The sequence below is a fragment of the Triticum aestivum genome, chromosome 5B (genome assembly GCF_018294505.1).
Source record: "Triticum aestivum cultivar Chinese Spring chromosome 5B, IWGSC CS RefSeq v2.1, whole genome shotgun sequence".
NCBI lineage: Eukaryota > Viridiplantae > Streptophyta > Magnoliopsida > Poales > Poaceae > Triticum > Triticum aestivum.
The window spans coordinates 697,078,571-697,106,532 of NC_057807.1; the positions used below are offsets into that span (position 1 = coordinate 697,078,571).

Consider the following 27,962-nt stretch of genomic DNA (forward strand, 5'->3'; position numbering starts at 1 on the left):
GTTCCGTCTCTGTGTTTACTTGAGCACAATAGATGAAATGAAATGTTTTGGTAGTCGACTTCATTCCCTGAACCAAACACACCCTAAAGGACAGAAAGGACAGGACAGGCGAGTGACCGAACAGTCGCGAGAAGAATCGATGCAGTGCCCTACCACTCTACCACACACATTGGTACGTACGGCATGGACTAATTGAAGAGCTTACTTATAACTCAGCGGTTGGAGTTGATCCATCACGAGTAGTAATGACCAAACAACGGCGAGCCACCCGTTTCCCTCATGCCCCTTCTTCGCGCGTGCCTGCCGCTCGACCCCTCTTCTCGTCGACCGATCAGTGCCACCAACTCCGACGCTGCTGTGCCGCCGCAAGGAATGCCGGCCAGGGCCCAACAGCAGACGGTGGCGTCCGTCTGCCTTTGCTCAACTATGCTTTTCTCAAAAAAAGCACTCTGCTTGACACCAGAGGTACTAGTTTCAGACCTTTTTAGCACTGTCATGTTAAGTTACAGAGGAAGTACTGAATGCACTAGTTTCAGAAGAAGAAAACACCCAGCAGCAACAGCCAGGGCAAAAAAAGACACATTGAGCTCCTGGACCTTTCACCGCACACCATCAGACTCGCGCAGCAACCAGGTCCAGGGCAGCTACGATATGGGTAAATGAACCTCTCTCACACGACAAGGTGCAGATGAACGAGTCTCCATCTCCTGGGATAGATCATCAAGAACCTCGCCTCCAAGATACATGTACCACTGCTATGCAGGCTTGTGTTCGGGCCTGTCGTAAGCCGCTATGTTCTGCGGCTCGCACTCCGGGCTCAAGAGCCGCACCAGCGAGGCCGACGCCAAGCTCGTGCAGATCGCTCCACAGGATGCCCACCTCAGGCTCCTCGGGACCGTTATCCTCGGACCTGCATATATATATGACCGATCAGATGAGTACAATACACTGCAGGGTTAGCTATTAAATCCAAGTAATTTCAAGGTTCGAGTCGCTTGCTTTCGACGGCCAGTAACACTCGATACTGTATTCATACAAATCATGTAGATAGATACAGAGACATGAAAAGAACAAGATTCACAGCACAGGCGGCAGTATCAACGAACAAATAGGTGTATGCATGTCTGAACATGAGTGAGTAGACAAAGTAAAGTATGTGGTGGAAGAAATACTACCATAGTGAAGGCGACAGAGAACCCAGGAAGCGAGGGCGCCACCGACGGAGAAGATGCCCGCGGTGTGACGCATCAGGCGGGAGCAGGTCTTCGACTCTGGCCGCATCACCTCCCCGTCAGACCATCCCAGTGCCTGTCGTAACGCCATCGTGATCCGTGTCTCCCTTTTGTCTTTTGGCAATACTTCCTGAAATTGTTTCCAGCTAGCTAGTTAAATACAGTACTCCCTACGGGCAGAAGTTTCAATGTTTTATAGGGTAAATTTTGACAGGCTCGTACGTGCTCTGGTTTCTCAGCGATCAATGGTTACGCGTCTATTTTGGCAATCACATAAAACCGAGAGGATTCAGCTTCAGCGGCACTGCGGCAGCTAATTGATCTGAACTACAGTGATGCGCTACAAACCGATATCCAGAAATAACACTTGTTTCAGAGAAAGATAAACGAGTGAGCTAAGAACTGTGTACATCAGAGGAACACCACTGCAATGCAGGTTGTCTTCCAACAAAAGTCGGCTGTACATTTTACCACATCGAGTAGTACAAAACTAACTAACTAACTAGGCACACATACATCAATACAATCTTTCGACACAGTATTCATGTCTGACCCATGGTTGGCGATTCTACCGGTAGCAACCATGGAGGCCAAGGTAAGAGGTCCTACTCTGCTTGGCAGTTTCCACTTTCCAGTGGCCACTATGCGCCGGAAGTGGCATCGCTAGCACAATCAATCAGGTGGAATGGGGGCGGGCGCGCCTACCTGCAGGAGGGCGTCGGGGAGGAGCTGCCCGGCGGGGTGGGGCGGGGCCGAGCTTCGATTGGGAGGAGAGACCGACCGGGCGGCCTGCCGCGAGCTGCGGGCCACCGGGACCGGGGCCGGGGACGCCGGATCTGGGCGGCGGCGAGGAAGATGAGGATGGGAGGGAGCGAGGGCGAGCGTTGGGGAGAGATTCCGAGGGCAGTTTCGGGAATACAGGGCGGCGCCGGATGAGAAAAAGATTTTTTTTTTCGTCTGTCCGTGGCTACTTGTATAGCTGGCCAAATGGGCCGTTCTTTTCGGGCCGGCCCGTGAGCACGCGCGGCACGGCCCGCCTTGGGCCAGGCACGGCACGGTCTAAACGGGCCGGGCCTGGCACGCGGCACGCCCTGGGCCGTGCCTGGGCCTGGAGGCTGGGCACGCGGGCCGGCACGGCACGGCCCGATTACGTTTTTTTTATACATCTATATATGGCCCAGTATATAAAAATAGGCTAAAAAACGCTCAATGCGGCAAATAACAGGCTGAAAATATGCGGCCCACCGTGCTAAACGGGCCAACGTGCCGGCCCGTTTACTAACTGGGCCGTGCCTGGGCCTGGGGGCGCAGCACGCGGGCCGGCACGGCACGGCCCGTATAGTAATCGTGCCCTGGCGGGCCGTGCCGGGCCAGGCACGATTACGATGGGCCGGGCCGGGCCGTGCCGGGCCGACCCGTTTGGCCAGGTATAGCTACTTGGCATCGGTCATGAAAATGACCAATACAAATGCTCATGCATTGCAACGAATGAAAAATATTATAAAATCTGCTCCGTGTACATTGAAGTGAGATTGTTTGTATACAATATTTATCACATGGATGAAATTATAGTGGTGCATTGAAGTGGGATTGTTTATATACAATTTTTGTTGTTGTTAATTATTTTTTAGAAAATGTCGGTTATTTGGTATGCAAGATTATATTCCCTTTTTTTTCTTTTGCACTATTTGAATTTGGCCATGGTCACCATTAAAAATATGCACCGTTTTTCCGATCATAAGTAAATTTCGGATGAATTATCTAAAAATAGGAAATTTTAATATGCACCGTTGTCACATTCTCTCTACTCTTCATCCCTCTCTCCCCCCTGTCTCACCAACAACGTCGGTGGCATCCGGAATTGAGGAATATCTTAATTGTCAACAACTTCGGGTTAGCTTCAAATATTTTCTTCCTAAAGAAATATTTATTTTCAATATTTCACCGATAAATCATGAGTGCACATGTAGCCACGCGAGGTCGATATCATGTCCGCTCATTCCCATGTGATTCGTGCAATTTTTATACGACGAGCATGTATAGCGATTTATGCACACGGTGTCAGCGAGGTATAGTTTCAGTATTCCACAACCAATAAGTGAGCATGCCCACCACACAATAACTACACTGATCCCATGCTATTGATTAGAGGAGGGAATATCTTATTTATTTGCAGCATACATCCAGGAGCGACCAGCACCATCACATGCATCTTCTCCTCATTTCTTGTCCATTGCGTAACTCCTCTCTCACTCTCATGCTCTCTAGTTCTTGCTCTCTGTTCATGCCATTGCTAGCCAGAACAAATACATGAAGATGTAGAGTTTCTTTTGGTTTTTTTTTTGGAGATAGGGCATTGTCGATGTACTGTCCATCTCTGTGCTCTCTCTCTCTTCCTCTTCCTCTCCCTCTCCCTCTCTCTCACACACTCTCTCTCTCTTGCTCCTCCAGTGACACCCATGGCAATGAGGTTGCTCTACTCGTAGTAGTCACCATAAGTTGAGGTTCATGTGGATCCTCTGCATCCTCAAGTGTTCTTTTCCATGTTTCCCTTCCATGGCGACCCTCTTTATTATTAATTTTGAAATGGATTTATTTGAAACCCATTGTTGCTGATGAAATTTCAGCAACGGGTTGAGGAGCATTCATTATTTGCAACCTGCTCCGAGAGAATTAGTCTCCAGCCAATCTGATGATAAGATTTTGCGCCGTGCAAATCAACTCCTGGGCACACATATCACAAGTTCAGAACCAACTCCTGCTAGCAGAACAAATTCGGAACCAACATGATTTGTCCAGCCCATCTGATGTCGGATACATCTTTTGCTAGCACTAGTCTTCTTGCCCTGGAGAACAAGTCCCCATCCAATCTGTGTTTAAAATGCCGGCCTCGCACACCCCGTTCCATTAACTAGTACATATGCTGCATTTAATTCACTGCAAAGACCGACATGCAAGCCATCAAGTTACCCAGCACCAATTTAATTCAACACATCTGTGAATGTACGGGCTGCCAGAACTCAACTACCAGGCAATGTTGTACCATACGAATTTAAAGCGTCATTGCCCATCCATGGCTGTATATTCCTATGTATCATTGAGTTACTGCCATCGTATTGCAAAAAGCCCTATATTAATTAGTAATCGTGATGCGCATGCGGACGCCCAGGATTACGGCATCGCGTGCCATCATGTCCTAAAAATTCACGTCCATATTTCACTCACTTTTAACTATTGTATCTGATGATGTATTCATCAGATATGGTAGGCATGAACATTAAACTATCACAGTAACAACAAACAACATCCAGTAATTTTATGGGTGCTCATTTAGAAGAATTTATTTACAATCGATGCTACCCCGCATAGCAACATCCAGCAGTTTGTGGTCGGTGCGGCCACTAAAAAAAAGCAATCCGCACCAAAAATCCACACCTAGAGCAAGGCTGCTCTCCTTCCTCTTCTCTATCTAGCGCGCCCCATGAACCCATCATCGCTGCTCTCCTTCCTCTTCTGTCTATTCGTGCTCCAGCCACACACACCCACGCGCTGGTGCTCCATCCCACGGCGCCGTGTTTCCATCTCTCTTCCTCCTCCACAACCAAGCAAGCACCACCCTGTCCTCGGCCATGGTGCTCGGATTGAGCACGGATGTGGTAAGGTCCTCCCTCCCCACCCTGACCCCCTCCTTTGGCATGCGTTCTGTTGACCCCTGTTAAGTAAATAGGCAATTTTTAACTGAATTAATCCAAGAAAAAATCACTAACATGGCATTAACAGAAATAAAACACATGTCGATATTCGATCATGCTAGCACATACTACACTAATTGCAGACACATTTACGTATAACGCTAGTATGGTTAAAACAGAAAACAGTAGGAGCGGGATAAACGAGTTATACCTTCCAGTAGGGCAGGCAGAGGCCGCGGCAGCGGCAGCAGCGGCGTCCTCGGCGGCCTTCTTCTCGGCCTTGAGCTTCTCGGCGGCGAGACGGTCGGCGTCGGTTGGCTGAGACATGGTGATGACAAAGACGTAGGAGAAGCATATATGCGCGGCCGTGTGGACAGACGTGGGCTAAGCCCATGTCCGAGTCGGTAACAGCCCATGATCTGACGTCTCAGATCATGGTCCACTTGTCAATGACTCTCCATTCCTGACCGGCAAAAATAAGCGCATAGATGTGAGCTCAGCTCGGCTCATTCCCGCAAACCGCAGCGCGGTGTGGCGAGGCGGACAGCGGAGGAGGAGCGTGCGAGAGCCTCTTCTCTTGTCAAGCTCCAATAGCATGTGGAAGAGAATCCCTTATAAGGTGGTCCAACTCCTCTCTAACTAGCAAGGTGGGAGTAAACTTCCCACCACCCCTAGTGCCATATAAATCCACATGGACCCTTAATTTTTTCCCGAAATTGTTAGATGAGCCCTAGGCCCATCCTAATATTCCAACAATCCCCCACTAGATCTCAAGGACCCATTTTGTCCTTTGTTCCAAACACTCTTTTGATATACCAGTATTTCAGTGGAGACATGTTAAGGTTGAGCTTCACGTAGAGCAAGTAGCTACGCTCATGCACGATTGAACAATGGACTATGCCTTGAATTGTCAGTTCGACGTAAAGAAATTTCACCATATGTCTTACTAGTACTAGACTGCTGAAGGCTGACCCCTCGGGTGGAGCATATAAGTCACACTCCTGGCCTATTCATGAGCTTACTAGAGATTACTCTAATCTCGTAGACTGTGACCAACTGTCGGGCTCATATAGGTGTATTCCTTCAAAGATCACTTTGTAGGATAGCACCGTTCTTATATAAGCTTCGGAACACATTAAAATAATAGTCAACCTACCATACTGTTTCCGAGAGTATTGCATCTCCAGCGTAGTGGGTTAGTAAAATTACTCTCCTCAGTTCACCACCGACTTGTTTTTTCAGGTCCTACTTCACGGGATCGATCCGATCACATATATTGGGTTACCACCATGGCAACTCACGTGGGTCTCATACCCATCTCCCTCGATGCATTATCTATCACAACACGTGATAGCCCTTTTGTAAAGGGAACTGCCAGATTCTTAGCCGCTTGGATATAATCCAATGCTATCGCTCCTGAGTTTCTTAATTTTCTGACAGCTTTTAATCTCATTCTTATATGTTTGTTGGACTTCATGTTGTCCTTTGAAATTTTCATTTTGGCAATAATTGTCTGATTGTCACGGTTCATAAGGATAGTCGGAACCGGCTTTTCAACCACTGGCAAGTCCATCAAAAGATCTCGAAGCCACCCCGCTTCAACACCAGATGTGTCTCATGCTGTTAATTTTGTTTCCATTGTCGATCTTGTTAAGATCGTTTACTTGCAACACTTCTAGGGAACAACGTCACCTCCAAGAGTAAACATATACCTAGTTGTGGCCTTCATCTCGTCAGCATCAGAGATCCAATTCGCATCACTATACCCTTCAAGTACCGACGGGTATCCGGTGTATTGAAGTCCATAGTTCATAGTACCTTTCAGATAGCGCATTACTCTTTCAATAGCATGCCAATGTACATCACCCGGATTGGAAACAAACCGGCTCAGTTTGCTCACAGCAAACGCGATGTCAGGCCTCATTGCGCTTGATACATGAGTGAACCAATAATTTGAGAGTATCTCAATTGATCCTTAGTTGTGCCTTCAAACTTTCAAATTAACACACTAGGATCATATGGTGTTTGAATGGTTTGCAGTCCGAATATCCAAAACGAATCAACACCTTCTCAACATAATGGGATTGCAGAAGTGTAATCCCACCCTCATCATTTCTTAGTAGCTTGATGTTCAAGATAACATCAGCCACACCAAGGTCCTTCATCTCAAAGTTCGGAGATAGAAACGACTTGACCTCCTCAATGACTTTGAGGTTGGTTCCAAATATCAGCATGTCATCAATATACAAGCACAGTATAACTCCTTCGCCCCCACCATGGCGATAGTATACACATTTGTCAGCTTCGTTAACCACAAAGCCGACAGATGTCAGAGTTGTATTAAACTTCTCATGCCAATGCTTATATGCTTGTTTCAGGCCATATAAAGATTTCAACAAGTTACACACCTTTCCTTCCTAACCATCTATCACAAAGCCGTCTGGCTGTTGCATGTAGATTTTCTCGTCTAGTTCTTTGTTCTGGAAAGCCGTCTTAACATCCATCTGGTGGACAAGAAGACCATGCGAGGCCGCCAACGAGAGTAATACTCAAATGGTGGTCAGTCTGGCTACATGTGAATAAGTATCGAAGAAATCTTCTTCTTCTTTCTGGTCATAACCCTTGGCCACAAGTCTAGCCTTGTAATTTTCAATAGTACTATCGGACCTACGCTTCTTTTTAAACACCCACTTACATCCCAATGGTTTACAACCATAGGGACGTTCAATGATCTCCCACGTCCCGTTAGCCATGATGGAATCGATCTCGCTACGGACCGCATCCTTCCAGTAGTCAGCATCTGGAGATGCATACGCTTCTGAAAGAGTAGTGGAAGTATCATCCATGAGGTACACAAAGAAATCATTATCCTTTGTCTCTTGCCCCTACCAAGGGTTTCGTGATCATCATCCTCAAAATTTTCATCATGTCTTTGTTCATAATATTCCACAAGAATGGGATGCTCAAGAGTTTTCTCAGACTCCTGTCTAGAAGTGCTTTGCATATCTCTCATAGGAAAATATCCTCAAAGAATGTAGCATCCTTAGACTCAATAATTGTACCGACCTTTTGGTCAGGGACCTCAAATTTCACTACTAGAAATCTATAGCCAATGTTATTCTTAGAGTAGCCCAAATTAACACAGTCCATGATCATTGGTCCAAGCTTACACTTTTGGGGATCGACACATTGACTTTCGCCAAACAGGCCCAAGTCCACAAGTACGAGAGTGTTATCCTTCTCTTCGCCCATTTCTCATAGGAAATGATCTCATTATCCTTTGTCGAAACTTTGTTCAGGACATGACATGACGTCAATATAGTCTCCCCCACCATGCCTCTTGGACAAACCCGATGTATCTAACACAGCGTTAACTAAATCAGTTAGAGTACGTTTTTTTCGCTTGGCAACCCCGTTTGACTGGGATGAATAGGGAGGCATCCTCTCATGAATAATGCCGTGTTCCGCATAAAAGGAGTCAAACTCACTAGAGAAGTTCTCTCTACCACAATCTAACTGGACTTGTTTATTTTTAGAGGAGTGTACGTACGATAATGTTGATCTAATTGGATCAATCAGTCCACTACCTCTCGCGGTTTTTCTAAAGAAACGTACATCTCACGTTCGTATACAAGTTTACAATTCAGAAATGCCTTTGGTGCTTGTGCTCCATGGAGCTAGTTTTCTTTGAAATTTTTGTAAAAAAGTTCTAATGTTTTAAAATTCTGAAAAGCAGTCAACATCTTCATACGGATATATACTGCATGTGTGCAAGTTTTCATGATAAAATATATTGACACACGAACTACACAGAAAAGACAAATTGCTCATTTTGAAAACAATGAACAATGTGCGCACTATTCTCTATGTAAATCCAACGGTTTTCACTTTTTGTGTACCTCGCGAATCAATACATTCTCTCATGAAATTTTACACATGTAGTATACATACACGTGTCAATGAGAAACGTTTTCCAGATTGTTTCGAAACATAGAAGTGTGATTTTTGAATGTTTCATAAAAAGGGCACCATGAAGCCAAAGCACCAAAATGCTGCACTCTTTGCATATACCCACATGAAATTCATTTGAATTATTTATGTAGGATTCACTCATATCTAAACATCATGATGGGTGTATGTGAGTGACCCTTAAAAAAACAATTATAGCAAACCACTGAGTGGGGATGGATGCATAGCCTCATATGTCACTTATGTCAACCTCGGTGAGTTGGACTCTTGACTTTGAAAGGATTGTCGCTTCTCTCTTTAGGCTCCTCCGACATTGGTTTGAGGGCACCCTTAATTGCATATGTTAATTATTCGATAGTGAGATGGGCTTGCACGACATTGAACTATTGTAGCCCTATAGCTTGAGCTTGCTGCCGTATTCCTCGGGGAGTTGGGACTCATCGATGGCATCCCGAAGAGTGGCATCGAGGTCCCTATCGGCGACGAACACAAACTTCTTCTTTGTCTTTTCATCGATGAAGGGGTAGACCATCTTCCATGCGGCCATGAACATGTAGGGCACGTGGATCAGGAACACACGCCCCAATCGCTCTGGGTAATAGCTCTGCATGATGTCTAGCGCTGCCACATAGCCTCGGATGTCGCAGTTTGCATACCCCCACCCTTTCAAGTCTATCACCGCCGCAAACTTCTCCTGCCCCACCGGCAACCTATAACGGCCAAGAAAAACCCATCAATTAATAACTCGATTGATCAGACGTAGCTAGCTAGTATGACAAATCAATATATGGATATATATACCTCGTGCAGATTTTGTCGAGGACATAGGCTACATAGCGCTTGAATCCGTCGAGGTCTCGCCGGGCGGGAAAGTGGCGTGCGCCATAGATATACGCCATGGGGCGACCAAGACAATCAAAGCCCTGCATGTCGACCCTCTTCTTTGCGATCTCGCCGCGCACCTCCTCGTCAGAGATGGAGCCATGGGGCTTGGCGACGCGCTTCCAGGCGAGGTACTGGAGGAGCATCATCGACGCCTTACCAATGTTGTAATCCCGTGCACGCAGGAACCGGCGCAGCACGAAATCGTCCTCCTCCTACACATGCATGATAGCGTAGATCAATAGGTGGATCATTGCCCACACGTATGACACACGGTGTTTTTTACAAAGACATTTCAATTCAAGCATTACATCGAGTTGGTACAACCCCATTGAGCGAATGTCAGGCCTCTGCATAACAAGATGCACAACTAACACGTCCCTTCTTCCACTATGGTTTTGTCGGGTAGTCATGAAACAAAATCTCTATCCTTCGACCTTGTAGAATAGACCAAGTAAAAGCCGATATGTACAATACATGGTTGGACGGCCAATTCTATAAGGATGGTTGACCATCAAGATAGGAATGCTAGATGAACCACTCGTATCCCCCCCTCCTCGCAGATGAGAAGAGTGGGTGGCCAGCCAACCAGGAACCAACCACTATCAGCTAATTAAGCTAGCACACCAACCTAAGTTAACCGCGCTGATTGGGAAATGAAGTGGTCATGGGTTTAGGGAGTCGAGGACAGTGACAGACTGACAGGGGTCTGTACTTTGGACAACAGTGTTCCTCCTCTAGCCGTATCATTGTGTCATATCGGGTGTCCAGTGTCGTGTTAGATTCTGGCTTGTATTATATATACTCCCACGACGAGGACTCAAGGAGACGATAGATGGATGCGGTAGGGTAGGGTACCTTGGCCGCGGGGTCCTGGGCCTCGGCGACGGCCCTCAGCTCCACCACCTTCTTCCACTCCGCCGCGTCGCCGCCGTCGCCATGGCTGTGTTGGCGCTCATCAGTACCGAAGTCCATTCCTGCTGCAGTGGATGCGCCCGATCTGCTTTGGTCTGTGTTGGCCGGTAGAGGGCTGGCTGGTTCTTATCTTATAGCCGGAGAAGGCTTGGGGTGAGCTGGGTTGCTGCTACGTGTCTGAGCGAATTAAAGCTGCATGTGACCTCTAAATCATAGGCTCGAGCTTGAGCGTGAGTGAGTGAGGTGTTCCGCCCCGGTCCGTCGGCAGGAACGGAAATGGACGAGACGCACTGCACACCTACATAGCCACACGTTTCTCCCATAATCAGAGCTCGTTAATGAGGACCCCAATCTCTGGCTATCAACAGTGAACGGTAATGACAGACAGAAACACGTGCACCCAAAACCGTTGGGATAGGACCTCACGCTTGAGACTAGCTTGAGAGAGAGAAACTTGGCGTCCGGTCGTCCTCACGTTTATTTAGGATTAATTAAAGGTCGGGTACACACGACACGAGCACCACACTACAACAGAGTGCTAAGTAAACTGCTGGCGATCGAGAACGTTAATGGTTGAGGTGGACGCACGTCCTCCCTTGTTTGGTGTCTGACAGAGTTAGTGAGAGAGTGAGTTATGGGCCAACGCCCAACGGCGGCGAGATCGCCATCGTTTCCTTCGTGCAGCTCGTTTGTTTCGCAATCACCGTTCATTGGATCCGCCGCTGACACACTGGCAGACAGACAGGTTTCATTCATGCGTGCCCTCGCTTAAGGCTGGTCATAGTGGGCAGTAACTTAGACTAGTAACATGCATATGGTACTAGTCTATGTTACTACCTTTATAGTGCATAGTATCATAGATTAATATCATATGTGGTCTTATTTATTGCCATGCATGACACATAGTAGCATCACATTTATTATGTTACAGTATCTATCTATGTTACTATAATCATCTCTCTCTTCTTTAATTGTCTGCCACATAAGCATGTTCACGAGTCCCAAGCGCATGATACTACTTATGTTACCCCCACTATGGCCAGCCTAATTATTCTGCCTCCTCTTTTATTCGGAACTAGTACAATTCTCGTGCGTTGCCACGGGCCTTTTAATTTTTTTTGATTGCATACATAAGCATAATGCACTTCCAATTTCACATGTATAGAAATTTTTTACAGTAACAATCAAAAAATGTACTTGATGCAATGTATTTTCATTATTCCACTTCACTTGCATCTCCTAAAATATCAGGAATATTGTCTTCAGCTTCCTTCGCATAGTACTTGAGCAATTATAGTAAAAAAATCTTGGTTGACTTGTAACCATCCTGCATGAGTACTTCATACAGTTAGCATGAAGATTTCACATGAAAATGTAAGAACGTGCAAACATAGAGTACTCAACTTGTAAATTGGATGAACCAATTTTTTACCATTCCATGAGAGCATATTAAAATCAAAAACAAAATAACTCAACACATTAATGAAATAAATAAATATTTATTATCTCGATTATAATGATGATAAATAATTGTATGTATCTTGAATATAAAAATAGAATAGACAAATATGAACAGCCTCCCACAAAAAGGAAAAGCCACTCCTCGCCTCTCACCACACAAGCACATCACACATCCCTTATCCCCACCGCATAAGGCACAACTTCAGCAACTCACATGGCGTAGTCTTCAGCTTCTCTCCCTGCCACTGCGCCTCTTGTCCCATCACAACACGTCCCCCGACTCCTCTCCCCACCAGCCATCGCTTCCTTTCCCTATCTATGGGTCGATCTGTAGCGTAGATAAGCGACAATTGCTGGCCTAAATTCTATTGTCTGCATGCAGTGGCTGATGGACCACGCCCTACCGAGGAAAGCAACAACGGGGCCATAGGTAACAGGCATCGACAACGTCAGTGGAACCAGAAACAATGCCATCAAACATGAGCGGCGACCTTGACCAAGCTCCATGTAGGTTAGTTCTTCCCCTTTCTTGTCATGTTTTGTCTCTGTTCTCAAATGAATTATTCATATATTCAAGAAACGTAAAGAAAAATAATAATCTCACGTGTATCTATCAAATAAAAATTGTGCAGCAAACTTGCAGTGAACTTCGTTGATAGTGAATTTAATTGCTTATATGATGAATGCAGAAAGAATTACTAAGAGATAGTAACAACTGACATGAAGTAAATTCGGTAGTCCATTGTTGATTAGAAATGTATGATAATATGGCTCAGAGATGCAATAGAACAATGGAAGGGTTGCACTTGAAGATCAAATAGGACAACTCTGAGCAGTCTATGGTCACAAGTTGTTTAGGCCCTAGATCTCAAGCATCAACTCTATCAGGAAGGGAATAAAGTGAACCAACTTCACAAGAAACAAAAATATAGGATTTCTATTTATATGATATGGGAGTCATAGACAATTGACATGTGATGATATTTCATGCTTGTGATTTGTAGATAAATGCATCTCCTCGTCATCTTTCTATTCCCCTCCCTATCTCACAATCATTTCTTCTTCATGTGTTTCTCATGGGGCCAAGCATAATCATTGATATGAATAGTCATTAAAATATCAAATCACTACAACCAACAATCCATCATCTGCTCCAAAATTGACCACAAGAAATAAACCAATTGCAAGAGACTGAAGTACAACCAAGGCTTCAGATTGCAAATAAAATAAAATAAAATGTGCTCCATTATTTTAGCTAAAATAACAGGTAAAGGTATTATTAGTTTTTTTCCGCATTGCCAGTGATGTATATGCTTGTAACATAATCACAATCTCTTCAAAAATTAACACATCACTTCTCATTTTAGAAAGTTTTGAGTGTTACAGGCATATAAATATAAGACTTAACTCAATTGCCAATAATGTGAGCTTGACTGAACTAATGGGTAGTGTGATGCATTCCCCAATCATTTGACTTTGAAATTTCAGAAATGGAAAGATTATAACTAACCAGTTGAAAGAAACTTCAGTCAAAGATGCCAGTACAACTCCACCGAAAAATGGTACGAGAGAACCTACTAGGAGTAAATAAGGTGTCTGCAGGAACAAAACAACATAAGTATCTTTTTCGGCGTATTTCATTTGTCAGTACGGACCACTTACCAAAGCTTGAAATAAAATACCTGTCCAAGGAAGAAGACAGAGAGTAGACAAGGGCACCATGGTGTGCGTCAAGGAGACAACCACCTTTCCCAAACTCAGTTGCCTGTTTGTGTATCTTGAGCCTTTAGGGACAATGTTCTTTTTCCTTCCTCATTTAGTGCCAATAGCAGGTGGGTTGGCGTTTGATTGATGTGCCTCAGCTTTCTTCTGGAAAAGCACATTGGCTCGGCTTCAGCTTCACATGTAGTTAAGTGAAGAAGAAGAAGAAACGATAACACGCGGTATATATGTCCATACTTTAGTCAGTCAAAGTATTTTTTTTGAAAGTTTTGTTCAGCTATTGAATTTATAAGTCGAACATATATTATAACACTAAAAGCCTCTTCTGCTGCTCCATCAATAATAGTCCAGAAATAGCAAGCAAGTGAACAAAATACAGTGATATGTGTGTAGATTGTCAGGATTCATCATTGCATATCATTTTTCTCTGGATACTACATATGCAAGCGCATGATATTGATATGCCAACGTTTCTGAATAAGAGCCATATTTTCAGCTTGCTAAAACTCAAAAAATACATAAGCTCAGAAAATCCATGAAGGGAAGAAAACTCAGAAAATACAGAAGTTCTAAAACATGCAGACTTGTTCACACTAAATCAGTACCCACCTTTACCCATCAATACTACTTGCTTATTTTGACGAACCGTCAAACCTGTAAGGATTTGTTTACTTCTATAAATTACAGAAATAACATTATGAAAGATGCATTTAGGTACAGAGTTATAGGTAACTAACATGAATTGGATCTTGTAGGCCCCTGTGGCCCTGTATATATCTGTCTCAAGTCTTAACAGCTCCAGCTCTTAGACAAACATAAAAACAATGTTAAATTCAAATGCCTTAAAAACCACATGAATGAAATTTTGTATCGACCTGAACAACTATCAAGTCACACACCAAAAACGTCTATTACAGGATAGGAATTTTGTTGCTTCCCTCCAACCCCAATTGTAATCAAATTTTGACAAAAGAATGAATTACCACAGTGATCAATCACCTGAAGGACTTGAAATCATAGTGATCAATCTACATTCTTCCTCAGGTCTTTACTTTGAAACCCGGTTTGCCATGCTGCTTACAGAAGAGAAATGCTAGAAGCAGAAACTTCAGGTCTCTTGCAAGTCCAAAGTCAAACAAATTCAGAAGTTACTTCCAGTTCATTTCACTAACTAAGCCAAAACTAATCAAGGCAACTCACATGTGGGGAAATCCTCAAATTTTTGCAGTCCCAACTTAGAACTAAGAGAACTAAGTGAAAGTGGCACCTTTCTTCTACGCACCGCAACAGTCCTGTATGAAAGAAAAATAAGAGTGTCACTTGGCTTCACCATGTACCTATATTTTGTTAGCCCCGCGACGCAAGTTGAGAGGTGAGAGGTGATTCATTTTTCAAGAGAATTAGTCAAACTCTAATATCTTCACCATGTACTGAACTTTGTCGAGATGAGATGATTCAGTTGCCTAGTTTACAAAGGTTAGATGATCTGATTTGAACAATTTTCCACTTAAACTAAATCATTAAACTTCCGTTCAACTAAGCAGGGAGACATTCTGGGAGGCGTGGTGAACTTTTCTTCAAAGGTAGTTTTATGTTTCTTGCTTTTCACCTCTGCATTTTGGGCACCACCCAAATATATTTAACAAGAAAATACTTACAGTACTAAACCTGACCATTCCTTGAGAATACACAACAGGAATCATCAATATTTTCAACAACGGTTTGGTTGCCTCTAATGAGAACCACGCATGTTGAGTTTCCTTCTTCTAGGGGCCCAAGATTAGGTGCCTGCAAAATAAGTCCCAAACTAAGGTACAATACGGAAACAAAATATCCAAAATCGTATTAAAAAATATGCTATAAAGCAGCGAATGCCAACACTCTGTTCTACCCTTTTTGTAATCAAGAAAAGCACCAAAAGAGCACGAAGCCAAGTAATGCATAGCAGATGAGTAAGTGGCCTAGAAATGACAATACCTTTACAATTTAAAATCAAAGATATCAAGAATGTGTTCTGTCTACAAGTACATATGCACTTTAATTGCTTACTTCTAAGCTTCAGCATGTAATCTATTTCCAGGAACCTCGTTCAGCTAGCAAGATTTCTCACACGATATTATTTTTTAGAACCATATAGACTCAGTAACAATCAAAGTCAAAGAATGGTTGCCTGTGGTGGACAATCACAGTAACAAGATTTCTAGACTCAGTAACAATATTGTCAAGCATCCGAGTATCTTTGTTTTGATAATCAGGATACATGTGGTGGATAAACAGGTGCAGGAGCTCATTATTTAGGTGAGTGCAGATTTCCAAGTATCAGCACAAGAAACTCTTCTGTTGTAATACACTCTAGCTATGCCTGAAACAAATAGGATTATTGGAATGGTTTGCTCAACAAATTGTTACCCGAGTATTCACCTTCGTCTATTTTGCACAAATGGGCTGGATAGATTAGTTAGTATTGCGTCAATGAAAATAAGATCACATGTGAAGAAAATAATATTCAAACCTTCTTTCTCCGACACTGAGAAATTTAGCTCTCTCACATATATAGATGAATTCATTATGAGAAAGTTTATCCCAACCACGAGAGATTGAGATTTACTCAATAGGATAGCTAAAACTTATAAGCAACCATTTTAGAAATGTAATAAAGATCTAAAGTGCACTCTCAAGTTACCTTTACCATAGTTTCTACGGAGGCCAATCCAATACCTCCCTGAATTGTTTACCTCAGCACTGCTGGCCTCTTTTCCTTCATCCATATCACCCTGCAATGTAGGAAACTCCACTGAAATATTAAGATGTATATGAAAATCAGAATTCAAGCAGTTAGAATTTAGTAATGAACAATTAGGGTACTGCATAATATATTGCAATAACTCATTAGGGTTAGGCCTCCGTAGTGAAGATGTCTCGGACAGTTACTGAAAGTGGCTATCAACCATGAATAAAATCGTTTCTTGCTTCATGGGCCAACTCTTACCAGAAACAGTGTGTGCTTCTGATTTCGGCGTGCAGAACACTACAGGCCGCGTGTCAGTTTATTGCTTGCTGAACATACCACCCAAAAATGACTCCACTACAAAAATGACTTCACCGGTGCTACCACCCATCTCTCACACCATCATATCAGGCAGGCAGGCGGGCGGGCAGTCTACAGACTCATCTCTTTCCACTGCTGTTCTAGCCGGCATGCAGCAAACATTTCATTTCACTGTCTAATTTTGGGAATTTTAGGCCTACCACTCTTTGCACCATACTGACAAAATAGAAGACAAAAAACGTCCTGGTAATTTTTCACCTTGAATGCTCTCGAACTGCTGGGACCTAGCGGAGAAGGGCACCAGGCAGTAGTTGTTGACGAAGTCGTTGCCACCAAGCGTGATGAGCACCAGCGACTGGCTCATGCGCTCACTCGCCGCGTCCTCGCCGACGTACGCCGCCAGCCTCTACTGGTAGTCCTGGAAGTTCTGCAGCAGCTGCGCGATCCTGATGATGTTCACCTGCACACACACACATACAACATTATTGTCATCTCCATTGCATTATTGTAGATACGTATACATGATTCGAGCATGTGTGCGTGCGTGCGCGTGGAGCTTACAAATTGCACGCCTGTGTCGTTGAGGATGTCGACGCCGGTGGACGCGAAGTTGGCGCCGACAAGCAGGTTCTCGCCGCGCATGTAGGGGCTCAGGTACGGCAGCGTGGGCTCTGCTTCGAGGTACTCGCCTGATCAAACATGTGGCAATGTCAAGAACTACTCTCCCAACCGAAAGACAAATGGTGCAGCGGGGAGGATAACGTAGTGCAGGGCCGGTCCTGAGATTTCAGGGGGCCTGGGCTACGTAACACAAAGGGGCCCTAATGCCACATAAACATATGAGCATTCATATTACCATTTTCTTGCCAAAAGATACTCCGTACACTATAACCTATGTTGCAAACATGTGACTATCGAAAAAACAGGATCATAAACAATAAAGGTAAAAGTTGCTCGCTCTTGTGATCTTGTCATCGACACTTATATTTCGAATATTAGGTAAACAAGGTACACTTTCATGCCCACTCAAATTGTTACTCACTTGTTTTTTTAACATTAACTAAAGCTAATTCTGGTTTTTTTAATAATAACTAAAGCTAATTCCTCGTAATTCGAAGCAGTTGTATCTATTCTAAAAACTGTCAAATTAGGAGCAGTCTTGCTAATTACATGAGCAAGGCATGGAAGTAGCAAACAACACATATGACAGATGAAATTATGAACACTACTGATTAAATAAAAAATGCAAAGCAAGGCAGGGAACAAGGTACCTGATCTGTACTCACGTGGATGGCTAGAAAATTAGAAATTGCAAGATCTTGTTGCTGCTTACAAGTCACCAACAAAAATCCATGTTCCTCTTTTTAAATCCCAATGAACACGATTAATCAACCGGAGAGCGAGACAGACAGAGGTAGGAGGATGACCAGCACGAACGAATGAATGATTTGAGGAGCTGCGGGGGCTTGTCGGCCGCGTCGGAGAGGAACTGAGGAAGGCCCGGGCGAGCGGCGCGGAGGTGGGGTCAGCGACGTCGGGCACAAAGAACGGATGGATCGGCGGCGGCGAAGGGATGGATCTGGTGCGAAGGGATGGAGGGCGGCGGCGAACGATCTGCTGTGCGGGTCGTGAGTGTTAGTGGTTCTCGCTCGAGGGCAGGAGGCCTCGCTCGTACGTGTGTACGAATCGATGCCTTTTTTCAGCTGTTTTTTTGTCGTAGGTTTGTGCGTGTACAACGTGGAGACATGGCTAGGAGGTTAAGACCAACGAAAATAAACCGTGGAGACTATTCATCAACTACTCCATTAGGAGTAGAGATGGAAGGAGATCGGTGGGAGAAATAAATCGGAGAGGGAGGTGATTTGTTTGGAAGGTGATCTTCTGTATATGGTATTATTTTTGAATTCTTAATTATCGAATATTTACATGATTAAATTGAATCGACACCTGCCAGATCAAGCACGAATATATGGTAACTAATCTGATGGGTTTATGTGGGTGGTGAAGCGAAAAGGCAGGTGGGAGGGAGACGAAATAAAACCAGCGAAATAAACCCAACAAAAATGGTGAGACGAAAAAAAACCAGCGAAAAATAACCGGCGGACTATTCACGAACTGCTTTATTAGGAGTAGAGACAATTCCCCTGCCTCCTTTGCAATTAGGCTGTTACCGTATGGGACATGTTGTTTGCAAACTCATCAAAGTCCGCTATTAGGCTGTGGAGTTCCAAATCCAACACCAACCGATAGATCGCAGCACGTACTGACGCAGTACCTAGGGCACATCAGCCAGCCTAGATTAATTTTTTGCCATCATCTTAAGCGACGTCATTAGGTTCCACAAATTTAAACTTTTGGCAAATTGACGTGTTCAATTTCACACTTATATTTGGGTGATTGAGTCAACAATCAATACACGCACGACCTAGCTTTTCATTTAACGTCATATTGGTATCTTCTGCTATCATCGGACCAAATATAGGATGATTAAAAACATTCAAACCTCTTTTATATTAGGCACAAGATTCATTTATAATGTCTTTTCTTTGACAAGGATGATCCACCAATAACTTTGACACTAGATGATACCCCGCACGTTGTTGCGGGAATATTTTGCAGCATATTTCAATGTGATTCGTCGTATGAAACATGAATATTTGAAGTAATAACATAAAAAGCTAAAACTGAAAATACATATAATTTATTATGTTCAATTATTGTATAGTTGTAAAATGTTTATTAAATATAAATAACATAGAAGAATGAAAATTCTTATGTATTATGTTTGCATATTGAGATGAGTCTTTTTTCATGCACGTTTAATGATGAAGTGGCGTGCTTGCATATTAAGAGACATATGATAGCGGGGTGGACCTTTTCTCATGCATGTTGTGGGATGATGTGGCATGCCTGCATATTGAGAGAAATAGTTAGTGGAGGCTAGCTATTTAGATATAGAAGATCCTTATCTCTTGGATAGTTCTCAACATAGACCATACACCATAATCAATATGAATTCAAATACTTTCTAATGATTTTTCGTTGTAGCATACGGGGTATCTTCTAGTTACTATGGTGAATGCGATTGGGCACCCATGAAGCGAGGGCGCCACCGACAGAAAATATGACGGCGCTGTGACGCAACAGGTGGGAGCAGGGTACTTCCCCCTATGACCATCCCAGTACATATCGTAAAATTGGCATTCCCTAAACGGCGCCCGTTGCGCCCGTTACATGCATGTGCGCAAACGGGCGCACACCCCCGCGGCGCACTGGGCCGGCCCATTATGTGTTTTTATTTTTTGTCTTAATCCGCAAAAAGGGCTACCAGGATTCGAACCACCTACCTCCGCATCAAGGACAGCAAGTTCAACCACGCGAGCACAGGGCATGATATGGTTATGCTTTAGTTTTTCCGTCTACTATTCGTTCTTCTTCCTTTTTTGTTTTTTGTTTTCCTTTTTAAATTACACGACCACGTGTTTTTCTTTTTTCTTTTTTTCTGTTGTTCTTTCTTTTCGCCTTTCCTTTTTCTTTTTCCTTTTACTGTCTTTTTCAAAATCAACGAACTTTTTTTCAATTTTATGAACTTCCTTTCAAATTTGATGAAGTTTTCTTCAAAATCGATGAAGTTTTTTCATATTCGGTGAAATTTTGCAAAATCGATGAACTTTTCTCACCAAATTCCATGAACTTTTTCCATAATTGATGAACTTTTTTTTCAAATTCAATGAACTTTTTTTGAAAATCTATGAACTTTTTAAAATTTGATGAACTATTTTAGAATTGGATGAACTTTTTTCAATATCCAAAATATGTTCAGATTTTTCGAAATTCGTTTGAATTTTCGGAAAATGGTTTTTAGAAATTCCAAATGTTGTTCATGTTTTCGAATTTTGTTCACGTTTCAAAAATAGTTCTGAATTCCAAATTTTTGTTAACCATATTGAAGAAAAATGTTCACCATTCATTGAAAAAATGTTCAGTGTGTATAAAAAAATGTTCATCATGTATAGAAATTTTGTTCAGCATGTATTCAAAAGGAGTTCATCGTATTTAAAAAAAAGTTCTATGTGTATTTGAATATTGTTCACCATACATTGAAAAATGTTCAGTGTGTATAAAAAATGTTCATAGTGTAGAGAAATTTTGTTCAGCATGTATTCAGAAAAAGTTCAGCATATTTAAAAAAATGTAACTTTATGTAATACACGGTGAACTTTTATAAAATTTGGTGAAAGTTTTTGAATACATGAACTTTTTTCTAATTCGAGATTTTTTAAAACTTATTCCAGGTTTTTTTCTTTTCCAAAAAATCACGTCTTTCTAAATTGTTTGTACCAGAAGTAGTGCGTTAGTATTGTTGTTAACCATCTCGCGCTGTAATGAATCAGTAGGTTGTAGTAGATGTACTGGTTAGGCACGCTGCGTCGTAACTAGACGGCGCGAGATCGATTCCTGTTAGAAGCAGCTTTTTTGGGAGGTTTTTTCTCTGCGTGTTCCTGGGCCGGCCCACCAGATAGCGCCAGTGGGCGCCAGTTGCCTGTACCGGCGCTTAATGCGCCGTATAGGAGCTCCCGTAAAATTGCCCTTACTTCGTAGACCGGACGACTCACATGAGCAGGCGTGCATAAGGCCCATATTAACGCCGCTGCCTCTCATCAAATTATAAACAAATAAAACAAAGTACGTTGAATCCTCCTGCTGTAAGTTAATTAAAAAGCATAGCTCCTGCAAACAACGGAAAAATATAGGTTATCATATTTAAGGGTGCGGCTGGCCATGTACTATTCGCGACGCGATATGTAGTTATATCTAACTGTGTTTTGATATATTTGAAATTTTATGAGATCGTAGATGTGTTTCGTTTCGATGTACTTAGATCTTTTTAATGCTAAAAGCTTTTTAGTTGTCTATCACAAGTTGTTTCACGGAAACGCCCATAACATGGTATCATAGGATACTCTCCCTTAAAACACCTTTTTTTGGACAAATCTCCCTTACAATACCTAACAACACTGGTCCACAAAATGATGATCGGTAATCACTCTTGCTATGATCGAAATGGGTCAACGTTACCCACTGGAGCACTGAATTTCAAGGCTGATGGGTCTTCTGGGTCTGCTTCATATGAAAACTAGTTGATACCCCGCGCGTTGCTGCGGGATTTTGTAGATGATAATTGATGCGCCGATAAATAATTCAAATCATGAAAGGAAGTATATATTTGTATATTTATTGAACCATCAAGGTTAATAGATTTGAGAACAATTGAATTAAAATACAAATAATCAGCTCTGTAAAGTGCATATCACCCATGGACTTCACAATTCAGACTTAATAATTGCATAGGTAATATGCATAGGGTCATTAGGAAATAGTAATAACATGAGTTTGTCGCGATTACAATTGAAGCAAGGATGTAACTAAATTTTATGTAGAAAGGTAGTAGTGTAGCTCGTAGGTGCATCTCTTCTATGTCGTTCATGTTGCTAACTTGTGCAGCATTATTCTTGTGATTGCATGCACCTTGACAATGCCATTTTTCCCTCGCATGTCCTAAATGCACAATAATCTCTTTTTTGGTGGTTTCATCTTCTGAAAGTTCAATGCTCATTTTAGCCAAAGAGTACCTGTGAAAAAAAATCATCATTTGAATTTCATGTTGAATCTGAACCGACCGATTTATGCGGAGAGTTTTAAAACTATTACCTATTTTTTTCTCAATGACATTAGTTGCGGGTTGGCAAGAGGGAGGTGTAGTATTGTTTGCATCCTCTGGTGTATGGGTCATCGCACTGCGAATAGAAATTGTTGGGTCGGCGATGTTTAGATAGAGAATGTAAATGCTATTTTGGGATTGATGGCAAACCTCTCGATATTCTTCGAAGATGGATGGGTCATCATTTCTTTGCATGGATATGGCTGGAAGTATTTCATGTTTCAAGTTAGTACTTTGTATGTAGTAGGTAATATGGTTAAAATTAGGAAGAACATACTTTTTGAATGAAAAGAAATTAGCCAACCTTTGTAGAAGGTAACACTTGTGCATTGTCAACCGAGAAGCTTTTCTTTATGACATAACTTACGGGGAACCTGGATACTGAATCAATCTTCATTCTCTCTGGCAAGCGCCAAACAATCTCATTTGGTGTCATATAGCGACATTCTGGATGATTTTCTATTTCATTGATTGTTTCACTTGATGAACCGGATGATCCATCATTAGACTCCATTTTTTATCTGCCTATCAAATCCCTTTGTCATATACTTGGAAGAGATATTTGTACGTACCATCAGTGGAGATTGTGAGGAACACATTCTCTAATAGTGGCTTACTCATAGAAATCTTTTTTGTATTATCCTAACTGACCTCAATTTAAGGGTGTGACAACATGTTGTGATTGACGGCAAGGGTGCTCATTACTACGTAAGACTAAATGCCTACCAGGATGCCTTGAAGTAGATTGCAGCCAATATGTTTGAACAAATAAATAGAATAGAATAATCAAGAGGAAGAAATTTATATGGTATTTTACTATGTAATATGCACTGAAATAAATAGAAGGTGCATATGCTCATCAAGTGTAACTAACTAAATTCAGCAGTGAGTGTGTTCGTACCAATGCGAGCTGCAAGATACCTATGAAGCAATGAATCCAGTCCGAGCAGGAAGAGATCTGTGAAGCATAACGTCGAGCTCCTTTTGATCCGAGAGAAATCTGAGAAATTCATAAAGATAAGATCACTTCTTTACTAAATGAAAAAACTGATATGTGGTACATTGCTTACAAATATAATTGAGACCATTATATAACAATATAACTAAATACAATGGTCCAACCCATAAGAAAATTGAGACCTTCCTGTTTTTCCAATAGAAAGAACGTGGACCATTGATGTCTTTTTAACATAGAATGTGTTTCATGTAGTCTAGGTCGTCTAAGACAATTAATATCTTTCTAACATGGAATGTGTTTGAAAGAACAAAAATTACCTCTCAGAATCTCACTCGCATCACCACTCTTTCAGGGTCAGTAGCTTCGTGAACCTTAAAAACAGAGGTAAACAATGCAAAACAAATTACTGGCTTAACACATACAAAAATATTTCTGCAACCATAAGCATGTAAGGTGTTTCTAATTGTGACTGACGATGGGGGCGCCCACGACCACGTGGGACTGACTGGATACCATGATTTGTATAAGAATTTTCGGCGCTATCCATCTTTGCAAAGCATGCGTACAAAATTGCCTATGGAAGCAGATTGTAGCCTATATGTTTGAATAAATATATCACAGAAAACAATCCAAGGTAGGAAATCCATATGGTATCTAATATGCATGGAAAGGAATGGATGGTGCATATGTTCGCATACCAATGTAAGAAGCAGGAGACCGCTGCAAAACTGAAATGAAGGCAATCCGAGGAGCAAGAGACCTACTAAACAGAAGTTGAAGCACCTTTCGATTCGGAGAGCAATCTGCAAAAAATTAAAACATAAGTTCAGGGATAGGAGAAATCCCAGGTGACTGAAAACAAGAAGCATGCGGCAGGAGGGAAATAACTATAATGTACTGATAAAATAGAAATAAACAAATAAATTAGTAAAATGATGATATTGGCTTTTTACTATGTCCATCCTAATTTAGAAACATGTGCAGGTCGCACTGCTAACCAATTTGTGTAAGCATGTATTGTAATCACAATTTTATGAAATAAGAATCTGAAAGAAATGCAAGGAGCAAGCGACCTGTGATACAATGTGGCCAATCTGAGCAGCAAAAAACCTACACGCTCAGCATCCTTTCATCCCTAGCACAACCTGAGAAATTGCACAACATAATCTTGTGAGGATAGAAATATTCAGAGAGGGATGAAAAGAGGGAGTGTGCACCTAGTACGGCTGTAGTTGGTTCCCAGACATGGATGTGAGCAGGCGTTCGTGGTCGATGCATATGGCAGAGGGGTTATAAGCACGACCTTTTCCGCATTTGCAGGGTAATGAAGCAGGAGATAATGACGGTAGTAAATTGAGTGCCGCGAGGCCGTTTCATATGCATTTGTGGCATGGAAGGTGGAAGAGTTTGCGACATAAAAGCGGGGAAGACGAAGGAATATGGTGGAATTAATGCTCATCTGTGGAGCGGCCGTGACTGGCAGGGGGGCATTGGGCGTGGCGGTGTAAGTCACCGGCGGTGGCTGGCCATGAGGACCATCGATTGGGGCGTGGCGGCTGAATCCATGGTGGCGGCGGCTTGATCCCGCATCTCTGGAGAGGTGCTTACCGGGGACCGCCGGCGATGAGGGAGGCAGGGTCAGCAGGGGCGGCTGGCCAGAGGCAAGCATGGTTGGCGGCGGCTGGCCGGGGAAGGGTAGGTCGTGCACATCTGCGGGAAGGGATTGTTGCGGCGGCTGACGGAAGGGATTTTCTTTAGCGATTCTTGACAGATGGGTGTGGGTCGTACGTATCCTGAACAATAGATGCCTATGGGCTTGGAATGGGCCTTTTAGTGTCCAAATGGTGAAGTCTACACTCAGCCCAGAAAATGAAATCAGAGGCCAGCAGCGAGCGGCGTGGCTGGAGCACGAAACGGTATCTTCACTTAGCGGTGGCAGCTCCTAGTAATTTTGACCAACGCTTGATCTGACGGCTGTAGATCACCCATCTATGTTGCATCAATGGATAAAACAATTCGGGTGACGTGGCTTCATGACAAGGCAGGAAAATCACCTAGTGGGGTGCCCCTATTTAGATATAGAAGATTGGGCCAGGAAAGCCAGCCATCAGGGGGCCATTGGGATAAGCGGGTCCAACCAAATTTAGGTATCGAACATTATATTTCTCAAAAAAAGGTATCCAACATTATAGTGTGCCATTACGATAGCACATGCCTTTTCAAAAGTTGTTTCCCTTGTGCTTATAGAAAAGATTCAAATTATTGACTCAAGTATGTTATTGTTTGGGAGTTTTAAGGGCATCTCCAGCCGCTCCCCCAGGAAGGCCTACCCAGGCGATTTTTTCGCCGGCGTCGAAAAAACGGCTCAGTCGCGCCCCCAGGAGCCCGATTTTCGCCGGCTTGGGCCGAAAACAGCGCCGGCGGACCCAGCCCGAACCCGGCGCACTGGGGGGCGCACGGGGGCGCTGGGGCGAACTGTTTTGGCGCGAAAAAGACACGGGCCAGCCGCGTCAGCGACTCGGCGCCTCGTCTTCCCCCAACGGCCTCGGTTCCCGCGGGGAATCAATGGCAAGGCTGCCGCCGGCCAGCCTTGCTATTGATTCCTCACGAGCGGCGCTTCACGGGACGGCGCGCCGATGCCTTCCCTCCCTCGCACGTGTACACACGGGCACGGCCCGGCTATAAAAGCCGGCGGCCTCCACTCGCCTGTGCCCACACCAGCCCCCCCTCGCCGCCGTCCAGCCCCTCCCTCTCCCTGCCTCTCCTGAGCGCCGCCGCCCAGCCCCTCCCTCTACCTCTCCCGAGCCCGCCCAGCCCCGCCGTCGCCATGGCAGAACGCTTCCCCGGAGACGAGGCGGGGGCCAACGGCTTCGGCCGCCGTTCGCTCCGCGAACAGGAGTCCTGGCTCCTGTTCCAGGCGAACATCCCGGCGCCGCCGGACATGCGCGCCGGGCCAACGGGGTGGAGGCTCAGCGCCGGGGGAGTGCCCATTCCCCCGTTACCCGACGCCGTGGCGAAGCCGAGGTACTTCGCCGAGGAGGTCGACATCGTGCGCGCGTCCCTCACCGACGCCCAACGCTCCCTCCCCCAGTACGCCGCCGACAACCACGCGGCCTGGGCGGCGTATTTCCAGCGCCGCCAGCAGCAGCGCTTGGCGTCCACCAACGGCGCTCCGGTGGTCGGCGGCCGGCAGAACATCGAGGGGCGCCACCTCTGGTGGGGCGTCCCTGGCCGCACACTCGAGGGCGTGCTCACGTACCTCGAGGGCGGCAACGACCCGCCGTTGGCGTACCCCCCGGCGAGGGTGGCCGCCCCGGCGCAGCACCGACGCGTCGGGCCATGGGCGTCGAGGAGGTTCAGCGCTTCTTCTTCTTCCTCCTCATCGCGCTCTTCTTCCCATTCCTCCGGCTCTCCGGCGCTGCTCGGCGTCAAGGCCGAGCCCGCGGCGGAGACGCCGCTCGGCCGGCGCACTCGCAGCGCCGGCATCGTCATCAACAGGGGCGGCCGGCGCGCCTCGTCCTCGTCGGCTCCTCCGCGCTTCGTCAAGCCAAAGACGGAGCCGGGGCTGGCGCCGGTGAAGACGAAGCCGGGGCTGGCGCCGGTGAAGACGGAGCCGGGGCTGGCGCCGGCGAACGCGGAGTTCGACGACGACGACGCGGCCCTCGAATGGGCGCGCCAGGACTCCATCGCGTTGGAGAAGGCGCGCCGGGAGAAGGAGAAGGAGCGCCAGTGTGCCGCCCTACGCCGCTTCGAGGAGCGCCGACGCGGCCGCGAGGAAGACGGGGTCGTCGTCTTATGCGACAGCGACGACGACGACGACGACGCGCCGCCGCCTGTTCGCCAAGGCGACGCCGGGCAGGGGTCCAGTAGGGGCACCCGCGTCAAGGAGGAGAAGGCCGACGACAACGATGGTGGCGACGACGATGGCGGCGACGACTTCAGCCACTTTCTTTTACTTTAGATTAGGTTAATGTGATGTTTGGACGAATTTCGCCGAAACTTGCCTTGGTTGGCCGAAATATAACTAGTTTTTATCATAACTTCGACGAACGTTTTTTTTAAATACGCGCCTGGGGGCGGCCCTGGGGGCCGACGGCTGGGGACCGACTCGCCCCCCGGACCATTTTTTGCGCCGGCTCACCCCCAGGCGGCGCTTTTAGACGCCCCCTGGGGGGCCAACGGGTGGAGATGCCCTAAGTACCTCACGATGCAAACAGATCATGGTAGAAATAGAAATTGTGCTGCATATGTTCCTTTTTTCTTTGTTAGAACATAAATTTTTATTTATTTTGAGTGGTAAATAAATTTCTGATGACTAATCTTGCTAAGAAAGGACACCAAACATGGCCCATTTGGTAAT

The 27,962-nt window shown here is 44.6% G+C and overlaps 2 protein-coding genes and 3 long non-coding RNA genes across 8 annotated transcripts; all 5 read right to left on the reverse strand.

Annotated features, from left to right (window-relative positions):
• Positions 1 to 466: 466 nt before the first annotated feature.
• Positions 467 to 2,174, reverse strand: LOC123117770 (uncharacterized). The gene is made up of 3 exons (XM_044538454.1): positions 1,938 to 2,174; positions 1,176 to 1,362; positions 467 to 910 (listed from the first exon to the last, which is right to left on the reverse strand). Exons 2-3 carry the CDS (start codon positions 1,321 to 1,323, stop codon positions 756 to 758), a joined length of 303 nt encoding a protein of 100 aa, XP_044394389.1. The 5' UTR covers positions 1,324 to 1,362; positions 1,938 to 2,174; the 3' UTR covers positions 467 to 755.
• Positions 2,175 to 9,005: 6,831 nt separating this feature from the next.
• Positions 9,006 to 10,806, reverse strand: LOC123117771 (phosphatidylinositol transfer protein 3). The gene is made up of 3 exons (XM_044538455.1): positions 10,634 to 10,806; positions 9,695 to 9,990; positions 9,006 to 9,603 (listed from the first exon to the last, which is right to left on the reverse strand). The coding sequence occupies exons 1-3, from the start codon at positions 10,748 to 10,750 to the stop codon at positions 9,288 to 9,290; spliced, it is 729 nt and encodes a 242-aa protein (XP_044394390.1). The 5' UTR covers positions 10,751 to 10,806; the 3' UTR covers positions 9,006 to 9,287.
• A 1,367-nt stretch (positions 10,807 to 12,173) lies between these two features.
• Positions 12,174 to 15,362, reverse strand: LOC123117772 (uncharacterized). Of its 2 annotated transcripts, XR_006457508.1 has the most exons (6): positions 14,873 to 15,362; positions 14,611 to 14,677; positions 14,483 to 14,527; positions 13,834 to 14,020; positions 13,662 to 13,747; positions 12,174 to 12,696 (listed from the first exon to the last, which is right to left on the reverse strand). It is a non-coding gene; the product is annotated as an uncharacterized lncRNA (long non-coding RNA). The 2 variants fall into 2 exon arrangements; XR_006457509.1 differs by lacking the exon at positions 14,483 to 14,527.
• Positions 15,363 to 17,189: 1,827 nt separating this feature from the next.
• LOC123117773 (uncharacterized) lies at positions 17,190 to 18,324 on the reverse strand. The gene is made up of 3 exons (XR_006457510.1): positions 18,194 to 18,324; positions 17,484 to 17,611; positions 17,190 to 17,382 (listed from the first exon to the last, which is right to left on the reverse strand). It is a non-coding gene; the product is annotated as an uncharacterized lncRNA (long non-coding RNA).
• A 3,808-nt stretch (positions 18,325 to 22,132) lies between these two features.
• On the reverse strand, positions 22,133 to 25,406 carry LOC123117774 (uncharacterized). 3 transcript variants are annotated; one of them, XR_006457513.1, is made up of 9 exons: positions 24,820 to 25,406; positions 24,676 to 24,747; positions 24,301 to 24,405; positions 23,920 to 23,973; positions 23,546 to 23,644; positions 22,949 to 23,165; positions 22,795 to 22,847; positions 22,635 to 22,720; positions 22,133 to 22,555 (listed from the first exon to the last, which is right to left on the reverse strand). It is a non-coding gene; the product is annotated as an uncharacterized lncRNA (long non-coding RNA). The 3 variants fall into 3 exon arrangements; XR_006457512.1 differs by having other exon boundaries at positions 22,949 to 23,169; positions 24,676 to 25,406; XR_006457511.1 differs by having other exon boundaries at positions 24,676 to 25,405.
• Between the last annotated feature and the right edge of the window lie 2,556 nt (positions 25,407 to 27,962).

Bases quoted from the DNA above. Each gene is read 5' to 3' on its own strand.
- LOC123117770 (XM_044538454.1), bottom strand. From the start codon at position 1,323: ATGGCGTTACGACAGGCACTGGGATGGTCTGACGGGGAGGTGATGCGG. The intron at 911-1,175 runs GTAGTATTTCTT...ATATATATGCAG, and splicing joins TCTCTGTCGCCTTCACTATG to GTCCGAGGATAACGGTCCCG.
- LOC123117771 (XM_044538455.1), bottom strand. From the start codon at position 10,750: ATGGACTTCGGTACTGATGAGCGCCAACACAGCCATGGCGACGGCGGC. The intron at 9,991-10,633 runs GTACCCTACCCT...ATGCATGTGTAG, and splicing joins CCCAGGACCCCGCGGCCAAG to GAGGAGGACGATTTCGTGCT. The intron at 9,604-9,694 runs GTATATATATCC...TGGCCGTTATAG, and splicing joins CTCGACAAAATCTGCACGAG to GTTGCCGGTGGGGCAGGAGA.